Here is an 11,406-nt window from a genome sequence, read left to right as displayed (position 1 = left end):
AAGTACCGGGAAGGCGATCATCTGCCATAATAAGAATTTTTGTGATGACCGGGAAGGCGAACGTAATTTCTAACTCTGAGGGATTGATTTTCGCCTTCCCGGCCCATAACCGTGGCGGCGGTAGTGTGATGATGTGGACAGCCATCTCATACACTGGTCAGGCTCGCTGACTAGGTTGACATGAATTCCACGAACACTGGTTTGGTTCTGATAACCAAAACCACATGCATCGGATCTTGGAACGTCGTGTGAGTAAGTGAGAAGGGTTGAGTTCAACGCTGCCTTGAGCACCAGTTAAGTCATATCACGGTGTGTCAGCTTAATGTGGGAGACAATCCCAAAGTGAAATAGGTTTTAGACATTGGCAACTCACGAGCACATTTTTGTTGCTGACAAACCAAGGATCATAATAAGGGCAAATGTTGGTCCACAGGATCCTGCAACACCCATGGGACGCAACACTACTAGGGGATTCGACAAATTCTAGTATTGCAGGGTTTTTTAATCTGTAAAGAAAACCACCTAGTAAACGCCAGGTAGTAATATGAGTGTATTTGTATGTGGAGTGTCACAGTGAGGCTTGAAGATCTGAGCCCCTGACACACACATTCATGTTACTGCATAGTTACAAGGTTAACACTGGTTATTTCAGAACATACAGTAAACTACGGTTATAACGAACTCAAAGGGACTACTAATTTTAGTTCGTTATAACCGTAATTCGTTATAAGCATATATAAAGTATAACTACAGCAAATAGTCGCGACTAAAAAGTTAGTTCGTTATATCCGTTCGTTTTTAGCGTGTTCGTTATAACCGTATTTTACTGTAGTTGTAGTGTTTTATCTCTTTGACACTTCCATTGTCGTACTCAAGTGGCCTTGATGGGGTGCGGGTGGCACAGTCGTCTAAGGCGCCACAACTGGCTGTGCAGGGTTGTGTCCCTTGGACACGCCTTGGGTTCGTATCCCGGTTCGCCCCGATTATGTTTCTAGGTTTGTCAGCACCATACCCGTGCTCGTGGGTTTCACCAATGAGGTAAACGACTAAGACATGCATAACCTGGGTTTTTTTCTTCCACATCAAGCTGCCACACCGTTATATAACTGGAATACTGTTCAAAGCGGCGTTAAACCCAGCTCACTCACGTAAGTGGCCTTGTTCATGTTTTTTAGTTTTTCGAGAATGTGATAGTCTCATGCTTGATAAGATGACCTCATTCTCTTGTGACCCAATTTGAGGGACACCTCGTGGTTTTGCATATACTTTTGAGTCTTTATCTAGTTGTCTTTGTCAAGTTGAGCTGAGCGGACGCACGCGCCCTTCACTAAGGTCAAACCGGTAAGTTCAGTTTCTACAATAACTGTATCTTTTTAGCTAACTCTCTCTCCCTCGTGCATCTTAAAAGGAACCAAGACGACTGCTTATAGTACAGGCCTTTGCTTTCATCAAGATTATGTGAATTAAACTTATATCACAGAACAACATTATTTTATATAGTGTTACAGTTTTGAATGTATTGGCAAAGACGGAAAAATATACACAACTGATTTTCAACGTATTTTAAACATTGTCTGCACACTGAACTGTTTATACTTGTGATAATGTTCAGGGTGTCCTCACATCCTACGGTGGATTTAGGCCCACGACAGGACCGTCTTTATGTTGAGCTGCCTCTGTGGTCTAGTGGTAGAGTGTCCGTGAGTGTAACGTGAAACCGTTTTGTAATCATCACCTCGTTGATCATACACAACAGCAACCTGATCACTGTTCAGCTGTATTCGTGGTCTTCCACGAACAATATAACTGTGTCATCACGTCAGCCATCACTGTTCAGGTGTATCCATGGGCTTCCACGAACAATATAACTGTGTCATCACGTCAGCCATCACCGTTCAGCTGTATTCATGGGCTTCCATAAACAATATAACTGTGTCGTCACGTCAGTCATCACTGTTCAGCTGTATTCGTGGGCTTCCGTGAACAATACAACTGTGTCATCACATCAGACATCACTGTTCAGCTGTATTCATGGGCTTCCACGAACAATATAACAGTCATCACGTCAGACATCACTGTTCAGCTGTATTCATGGGTTTCCACGAACAATATAACTGTCATCACGTCAGACATCACTGTTCAGCTGTATTCATGGGCTTCCACGAACAATATAACTGTGTCAACACGTCAGACATCACTTTTCAGCTGTATTCATGGGCTTCCACGAACAATATAACTGTCATCACGCCAGACATCACTTTTCAGCTGTATTCGTGGGCTTCCGTGAACAAAAAAAACTGTCATCAGGTCAGACATCGCTTTTCAGCTGTATTCATGGGCTTCCACGAACAATATAACTGTCATCGAACCAGACATCACTGTTCAGCTGTATTCATGGGCTTCCACGAACAATATAACTGTGTCAACACGTCAAACATCACTGTTCAGCTGTATTCATGGGCTTCCATGAACAATATAACTGTCATCACGTCAGACATCACTGTTCAGCTGTATTCGTGGGTTTCCGGGAACACTATAACTGTGTCAACACGTCAGACATCATTGTTCAGCTGTATTCATGGGCTTCCACGAACACTTTAACTGTGTCAACACGTCAGACATCACTGTTCAGCTGTATTCATGGGTTTCCGGGAACACTATAACTGTGACATCACGTCAGACATCACTGTTCAGCTGTATTCGTGGGCTTCCATGAACAAAAAAACTGTCATCAGGTCAGACATTGCTATTCAGCTGTATTAGTTGGCTTCCATGAACATTATAACTGTGTCATCACGCCAGACATCACTGTTCATCTGTATTCGTGGTCTTCCATGAACAACTGAAAGTGCAATTCTCATGAGTATATACAACTTGGCAGACTTGGCTAGATCGTAGCATCGTTAATTCAAATATCGTATGCAAAACATCGAAAGCGGCGCGTAAATAAGGTTTATTTGCACATTTGGCCTATCAATTTCAAAGCGAAGCATGCTAATTCTGAAAATGCGTTTATTGTTCTCATTTCGGTACTTTCATGTATTTTGTTGTGAGACCTCTCTGTGTTTAAAATATTCGTTGATCTGTGTATAAAATGATGAAGCATCGAGCGTACTGACGTCGTTCCATTTCGCGGTGTCCAGTGCACAACTTGCCCATGTGTTCGGCTCTGACAGTGATAATGGGTTTCGAGTGGTCATGGAATGTGAATGTATCGCGGAAGATGAATTGTGATTTCTGAAGAAGTACAAGTGAACGCCTACCCGTGACCGACAAAACTGACGGAAATAATCAGGATTGTCACCATCTTGGACGCATGGATTACAAGTGATTGCCAAACTCAGACTCGACCGTTTGTTTAGTATATTTCCTCCAAATCACAATATCCCTTCTTTACACTATACACATGACTGGGTGTTTTATGATAGCTGGTCTGACTGCTGGCATACATTATGAAATAATCTACTGCAGTTACATGTTGTTGTGAGACTGAAGGTCAGACAAGTATAGTTCTCGTTAAATGAAGGTTACTTGACAAGCCCCCACTCGCCATACTCGTAACATACATGGAATCCATACCAGTATTATATATACAACAGCTAAGGAAACGATCGCGTGCCCCGCTTGTGGTAATATCCAATCAGCTTGCTGGCCTAGCTAGCTGTGCTAATTAAGCCCCGCCTACTCGTTAGGGTTTTAAACCCGACACGGGAGAGAGGTGCCCTTCATCCGGGTATTGGTAGAGTACGTAGACTGGAGACAGGTGCCCTTTATCCAGGTATTGGCAGGCCACAAGGTACTGGGGACAGGTGCCCCTTTATCCAGGTATTGGCAGGCCACAAGGTACTGGAGACAGGTGCCCTTTATCCAGGTATTGGCAGGCCACAAGGTACTGGAGACAGGTGCCCCTTTATCCAGGTATTGGCAGGCCACAAGGTACTGGAGACAGGTGCCCTTTTTCCAGGTATTGGCAGGCCACAAGGTACTGGAGACAGGTGCCCCTTTATCCAGGTATTGGCAGGCCACAAGGTACTGGAGACAGGTGCCCTTTATCCAGGTATTGGCAGGCCACAAGGTACTGGAGACAGGTGCCCTTTATCCAGGTATTGGCAGGCCACAAGGTACTGGAGACAGGTGCCCTTTATCCAGGTATTGGCAGGCCACAAGGTACTGGAGACAGGTGCCCCTTTATCCAGGTATTGGCAGGCCACAAGGTACTGGAGACAGGTGCCCCTTTATCCAGGTATTGGCAGGCCACAAGGTACTGGAGACAGGTGCCCCTTTATCCAGGTATTGGCAGGCCACAAGGTACTGGAGACAGGTGCCCTTTATCCAGGTATTGGCAGGCCACAAGGTTCTGGAGACAGGTGCCCTTTTTCCAGGTATTGGCAGGCCACAAGGTACTGGAGACAGGTGACCTTTATCCAGGTATTGGCAGGCCACAAGGTACTGGAGACAGATGTCCTTTATCCGGGTATTGGTGGGATACGCGACACTGAAGACAGGTGCCCTTTATCTAGGCATCGGTAGGCCACACGGTGCAAAAGACAACTGTCCTTTATCCGGGTATTGGCAGGTCACACAGAACTAAAGACAGATGTCCTTTATCCTTGAAATATATGTTGAGATTTGAGACAGTTTATCAAGAGTACGTTCATGTAGAGTATACATGGTAAAATTAGTGATAGTAAAATCAGGTCGCAGGTGTCACAGCATAAATACAAAGGTACTTCAGCAGGCGTGTTGTAGAAGCCAACACGGACTATAAACGAACCTTCTTCATGTTGATATCATTCTGTGCTTAATTCCCCTTTTATGTTATATCTTTTCTAAATCATGACAGTGACAAAGAATATTTTTTCTGCCAAAGATACTTACAAATGTGACCTTAGTTCTTAGAGGGACCCGTGAAGATCCGGGGTAGAACAGGTCTTCAGCAACCCATGCTTGCCGTAAAAGGCGGCTATGCTTGTCGTTAAGAGGCGACTAACGGGATTGGGTGGTCAGGCTCGCTGACTTGGTTGATGCATGTCATCGTACCCCAATTGCGTGGATCGATGCTCATGATGTCAATCACAGGATTGTCTTGTCCAGACTCGATTATTTACAGACCGGCGTCATAAAGCTGGAATATTTCTGAGTGTGGCGTTAAACAACAAATAAACAACAAACAAACCAATCTTAGAATAAATGTTATGTTCATGACAATACACTATGTTCCAGCCAATCATGGACACTCAGAAATACCGGGATGCTAGTCTGAAGGCTGTCAACTGCCTTATTTCCCAGATGGACGAGAACGCTCTCTATCAACAAGAAGAACTTAAAGGGGAGTTCTCTGCCCTTTACAAACTACCAACACAACTCCTCTTGTGGGGCAAGCAAGAAATCGCCAACAAGATCTTTGACCACGTTAAAAAGAACGTCCTCCAACCTAACGGTGACTTCTACTCCTACCCCAAGAAGAAGGGATGGGAAAGGAAATGCTGCAACCCCCTCCTTGCATACAACTGGCCATATATCAACGGGTGGATCGCGGTGGCTGCTCAGAGGGGTGGCAGGTTCGACATCTCCGTCCCAGCCTTCAACTACATCAGGACCTTCTATGACCCTGTACAGAAGGGCTTCCTTTGGAATCAGCCCTATAACCCGGATGTGGACACCCTAGAACAGAGCCTCTGTGCTTTCATGTGTGGGCATCTTGGATACACGGCACTCTTCTGTGGAGGTGGGTTCTCTGACGTATTGGGGCGGTCGGGTAGCCTAGCGTTAAAACGTTCGTTCGTCACGCCGAAGACCTGGGTTCGATTCCCGACATGGGTACAATGCATGGAGCCCATTTCTGGTGTTCTCCGCCGTGATATTGCTGGAATATTGCTAAGAGAGGCGTAAAACAATATTCATCTACTCACTCTATGACGTGTTTAAAAATGGACGTCATTAGTCGGACTCGGAGATCGTTATATCCGAGAGTAAACGTATATATTACCTGTTCTTATTTATCATTATGTTATTTTAGATAAAACATTTCCTTCTCTTTCTTTTTGATGTCAAAAGTCTTGAAAGTGTTAAATGTGGCAATATGCTTTCAAAAGATTTCCATTTTACTTAAATTCAAAATATAGGTAAAATTCATATCTATTTCAGATCCTGGGTATTCTTATTGTCATGATGAAATATTTAATCATTTCTTGTTGTCAAAATGGTTTTATAATCACTGTTACCTTTGTCTTGAGAATGCAAGGTTAATTACAAATAACACTGATTCATCAGTGCATAGTTTACATGTTTTATTATAGGATTATATTGGCAAGAAGCTACGCCGATTAATGTCCTGGTTTGAAGTGTTCTTAGCAAGAAATTGTAACCATGCCTTGTGATACCTTACTGTGGCTTCATGTTTTCTGAACGTAAACCTATAATCATTTTCATTGGAAATATTACAAAATTACAACAATCCGGTTTGAAATATCCCCATTTTGAACTTCCTGGTGGTATTTGATATCAATAAGCTGCACTGTATATGAATTCAAAACGCCAGAGAATAACCAGCCTTGAATATCTACCGAAACAATTTCTATGCGGCGGTAAAGGTTGAGATGAAAATTATAAGAAAGGAACACTGGAAAATAGTGATACGCCAGGTGATCGCGAAAGGTCTAAGCACGTCCAGCTCTACCAGTAGCATCCATTACAATGTAAGTGTCAGTGAGTAAGGAGGCACTTTGAACTATGACTTTGATGGTGAAACCATGACTCCAAAGCTAATTCCATTCTTTCCAACATTCTATTCCTTGCCTTATTCCCGCTAGATATGGAGGTAGCCTGCAGCACTGGCGACACTCTGATCCGATTCATGGACATCCAACCCAACCTGGACGAAGAATTCCTGATGAAGATGGACAGCAGTGGTCAACTAATCCGATCCGGTTGGCCCGAAGACAAGGCTGTCTTCTTCCGGATCAAGCGGAAGGAGTCACCTAATCTCTTCTATCAGCTGGGGTTTCCTGCAATCTTGCTAGCTAAACTCTATCTTGCCACCGGTAAGTCCAGCTAGGGTTTTCTGTAATCTTGCAAGCTGAACGCTACCTGTCTACCTGATTTCCTGCAATTGTGCTGGATACATTCTACCCTGCCACCGGTAAGTACAGCTGGGGTTTCCTGCAATCATGCTGGCTCAAATTCGTATTTTCAATATGTTATGTATCGAACGTAATGAAATATGAGCTCGCAAAACGCAAAAATATAGTTATTTGGTTATGTTTATAGAGTAATATCTTCAAAAGAAACTTATGTAAATGAGGCAAAAATGTGTTATTAGACCAGAGAAAGACCCATCATACAAATAACAGCGTTCTGGCCAACACGTATGATGCGGGATACATATAATCGCACGATAGGGAAATCATTACGAAAATTATGAACCTTCGAAAAAAACAGTGAAAATTCGCTATATTTAATCCTTGGTGGTGTGCTCTCTTGAAAGAACATACCATCTGTGCGAAGGGTATATAACATGTCCTCTTTGTTTTTATTTTGTTTCTGAGTGGAATTGCTTCATGAATTATTGAAGATATTAATTTAACTAAACTCATCTCATTGCAGGTACGAAGCGTTACCTGGAAGGAGCCAGACGCTATCTTGACTTCGCCTACTCGTGTGGAGAATCGCTCTACACCTTTATCAAGAGTCACAAAGTTGCATACGGAGCATCACTCGTGGCCGCCATCACCAAAGAAAAGAAGTATGCCACCATGGCTACAAAAATATCTGACTTTATTATGTCTACGAGAACAGAGAGCGGCATGTTTCTGTCCACCTCCCCGATACTGGAGCGCTTCGACCAGACTGCCGAGAACATTGGATGGATGAGAGAGATATCCGTCGAGCTGGAATCCTATCAAAGATCTTAAAATTACATTTCTCAGTTCTTAATATCACATTTCTCAGGTGTTTATGGTGTATTGTCCTCAACAACTAATCCTAGCGATGTTTATAACAGTTCACCATATCTTTAATATGCATTCACTTGATGAAGGCGCAAGAAGTTGCTCTTAAACGTCGTGACAAAGAATAAAAGAAGTTGCTATCTATAAAAAAGGTGTCATGTATTCAAGTTCACCAAAAGTTCGCTGTTCACTTGATGACGTCAAATCCATTAGCATGAGGTTTGGAATTGGCTTAAAATTCGTTTAAGGTGAATGTATGCCGCATAGGACTTCTTTTTTTTCAGAATTTGGCATCCGTATCATTGTGAAATTGTGCTCAGCCATTGGTAAAACTGAATAAATGTTTCATGCTTGTAGACATTATTGCGTCAGGATCGTATCGTATGGTTGACGTTCACTGACCCTGTCTGGCTGGATCATGTTGTAGGCCTGACATGGGTTTTCCCTGTTTGGGGAGGATCATATTGTAGGTCTGACATGGTTTTTCCCTGTTTCGTAGGATCATATTGTAGGCCTGACATTGGTTTTCCCTGTTTGGGGAGGAACATCTTGTAGGTCTGACATGGGTTTTCCCTGTTTGGGGAGGATCATATTGATTGCCTGACATGGGTTTTCCCTGTTTGGGGAGGATCATATTGTAGGTCTGACATGGGTTTTTCCTGTTTGGGGAGGATCATATTGATAGGCCTGGCATGCACTTACCCTGTCTGGCTGGACCATGTTGTAGGCCTGACATGGGTTTTCCCTGTTTGGGAAGGATCATATTGATTGTCTGACATGCACTGACCCTGTCTGGCTGGACCATGTTGTAGGCCTGACATGGGTTTTCCCTGTTTGGGAAGGATCATATTGATTGTCTGACATGCACTTACCCTTGTCTGAATGGACTATGTAGTAGGCATGGCGTGCAATGTTCTTGTCAGGGCTGGTTCTTGCATCACCCTTCAACCGGCGAGTCACATCTGACATTGTATTTTTATATTTACGAATCTTCATTGTTTGTTGTCTTAAATTATATATACAGTAAACTACGGTTATAAAGAACTCAAAGGGACCACTAATTTTAATTCGTTATAACTGTAGTTTGTTATAAACATATATACGGCATACATACAGCACCTGGACAGGACCAAGAAATAGTTCGTTATATCCGTCACTTCGCTATAAGCGTGTTCGTCATAAACGTAGTTTACTGTATGTTAATTAGACCTTAAACTGGTTGACACGTAAAGTGACGCAGGCGAAGGAGAACTGGAGAACACAACTAGACTATTCCTTCACAGCTGTTGGAGTACCTCAAGGATCTCCCCCTTGACCCCGACTTTTGTGAAGGGTTCGTGAGACATCTCAGCTCAGAATTAATCACCGTAGACTTTGTCACGAACGCCTCTTTTGTTCTTTTATTCAGTGAATTGAATCTTATCTACGTGCAGGTATACATACCATGGCTCAAAACCCAATTATCTTCGCCCCGACTATGTTTCTAAGTTTGTCAGCACCATACCCGTGCTCTTGGGTTTCACCAAAGTGGTAAATGTTTGAGACCTGCTTCACTTCGGGCTTTCCTCACACATTAATCTGACACGTCGTGATTTAACTGGAATACTGTAAAAGTCGGTGTTAAACCCAACTCACTTACTCGCTCAAAACCCAAAACGTTTATTTGTTCGGGCGGTTTTGTCATCTCGCTATGATAGTGTGTTGTTAGGAACGTACTATCTTCAATATCAACTAGGCTTCCAACAGTACTAGTCAACCGGGGATGTGGATTATCGTGAACATTTAAAGGGGGTCGTTGGGTCAGGCATTTCACAGTCCAAGGAAGTTGGACTCCAAACGTCAGCCAAACGTATGTTTGCAACACTAGTTACGGATTTAGCTAAATATCCAGGTTCAAATCGGCCTGATGCTGATGATGCCAATCACTGGATTGTCTGGTCCCGACTCGATTATTTACAGGCCGCGTCATCTAGCTGGACTATTGCTGAGTGTGGCGTTAAACAAACAATTAAATTATTTGTAGTAAATAAACCCCCTGATCGACTTTGACATAATGTCCAATATGTTTAAGCAATCAAGTCAATGTAGATCAAAGTAAAAGTAAGTTTTTTTAGCAGTGTCATGCAGAGATAACGCGTTATCTGTCAATGGGTAGACCAAGGTTACTCACAGCCGAAAAACATGGCACAGTACAGACAGGGCCAAAGCTATACTGGCTTCAGTCGTCTATTCAAAATATTTTTATTTTTTGTATTCTGGTAACTGTACTGGGTCGTCATTAATTTATGATATGGAAATATGTCTTATTTAGTAGAACTCGTTTGTTTTTATTAATACTTAAAGTAACACGGATGTTTTACAATACATCCTTATGACACAATAACCTGACAGGTCGAGGGCGCCACTGTGCACCTGTGTTATTACGCGTTGCAAGAGATCGCCGTTTTCAAAGCGTTGTTGCCGTCAAAGCGCTCGGTTCAAAATTATAATAAAGAGGTATCTATTCTAAAGCGCTCGGTTCAAAATTATAATAAAGAGCTATCTATTCTACAGTGGGACTACATCAAATTTCAAAACACAGTCGGTTTATCTCCTAATTGAAAGTTGCATTATTAAATTGCAGAATAAATATACAGTAGACTACGGTTATATACCGAAACTCGAGGGGACAACTAACTTTAGTTTGTAATAACCGTAGTTCGTTATAAGCATACATACAGCATATATACAACAAATGGTCGGGACTCAAAATAAGTTCGTTATATCCGTCAGTCCGTTTTAAGCGTGTTTGTTATTTTTTGTTGACTTTTATTATATATACAGTAAACTACGGTTATAACGAACTCAAAGGGACCAGTAATTATAATTCGTTATAACTGTAGTTTGTTATAAACATATATACGGCATGCATACAGGACCTGGACAGGACCAAGAAATAGTTCGTTATATCCGTCAGTTCGTTATAAGCGTGTTTGTTATAAACGTAGTTTGCTTATAGTTATTGGCCTTATTGTGAAGCATGGTTACTTTATTCCGTTTGTATACATCATGAACCACACTAACTGGTAATGTAAAATAACTGGGCCACACTCATGTAAAGTAGACGCGCAACCAGACAATTGTGTTCGTCCACCTTTCAGTTCAGATAACGATATTTTCACTCATGCACATGTTCATGGTCTACCCTCGTGTCTTGCATAAACCGAGATATTAACACAGATACCTACATATCAATCTGACCTTTAACGCGGCAACTACTTGGATAAGGACAACTTACAGGAGGAACTCAAACCAGATGATCAAGGTATGGCACGGTGTGGCCACCCGTACTGTGAATTACCTCATTATATTGCAAGTAAACGTGTATAATGTTGGGGGTTGTTGTTGGAACAAAGCCAGACTCGACCCAGGTACACTTGCGCAAAGCAATCGTAGCTCTAACTCCCAAACATAGAAT

At 42.5% G+C, this 11,406-nt stretch overlaps 1 protein-coding gene across 1 annotated transcript; it reads left to right on the top strand.

The window, feature by feature from the left end:
* The first annotated feature begins 1,263 nt into the window (after positions 1 to 1,263).
* On the top strand, positions 1,264 to 8,234 carry LOC139450599 (uncharacterized). The gene is made up of 4 exons (XM_071232368.1): positions 1,264 to 1,341; positions 5,224 to 5,728; positions 6,813 to 7,043; positions 7,606 to 8,234. The coding sequence occupies exons 2-4, from the start codon at positions 5,230 to 5,232 to the stop codon at positions 7,911 to 7,913; spliced, it is 1,038 nt and encodes a 345-aa protein (XP_071088469.1). The 5' UTR covers positions 1,264 to 1,341; positions 5,224 to 5,229; the 3' UTR covers positions 7,914 to 8,234.
* Positions 8,235 to 11,406: the final 3,172 nt, after the last annotated feature.

Source organism: Haliotis cracherodii, unplaced genomic scaffold, assembly GCF_022045235.1.
Source record: "Haliotis cracherodii isolate W230 unplaced genomic scaffold, xgHalCrac1.p SCAF_10, whole genome shotgun sequence".
Classification (NCBI taxonomy): Eukaryota; Metazoa; Mollusca; class Gastropoda; order Lepetellida; family Haliotidae; genus Haliotis; species Haliotis cracherodii.
This window is presented reverse-complemented; position numbering and strand designations above follow the sequence as displayed.

Excerpts from the sequence above, each read along its gene's own strand:
- LOC139450599 (XM_071232368.1), top strand. The coding sequence starts at position 5,230 with ATGGACACTCAGAAATACCGGGATGCTAGTCTGAAGGCTGTCAACTGC. Across the intron at positions 5,729-6,812 it reads CACGGCACTCTTCTGTGGAG|ATATGGAGGTAGCCTGCAGC; the intron begins GTGGGTTCTCTG and ends TATTCCCGCTAG. Across the intron at positions 7,044-7,605 it reads TAAACTCTATCTTGCCACCG|GTACGAAGCGTTACCTGGAA; the intron begins GTAAGTCCAGCT and ends ATCTCATTGCAG.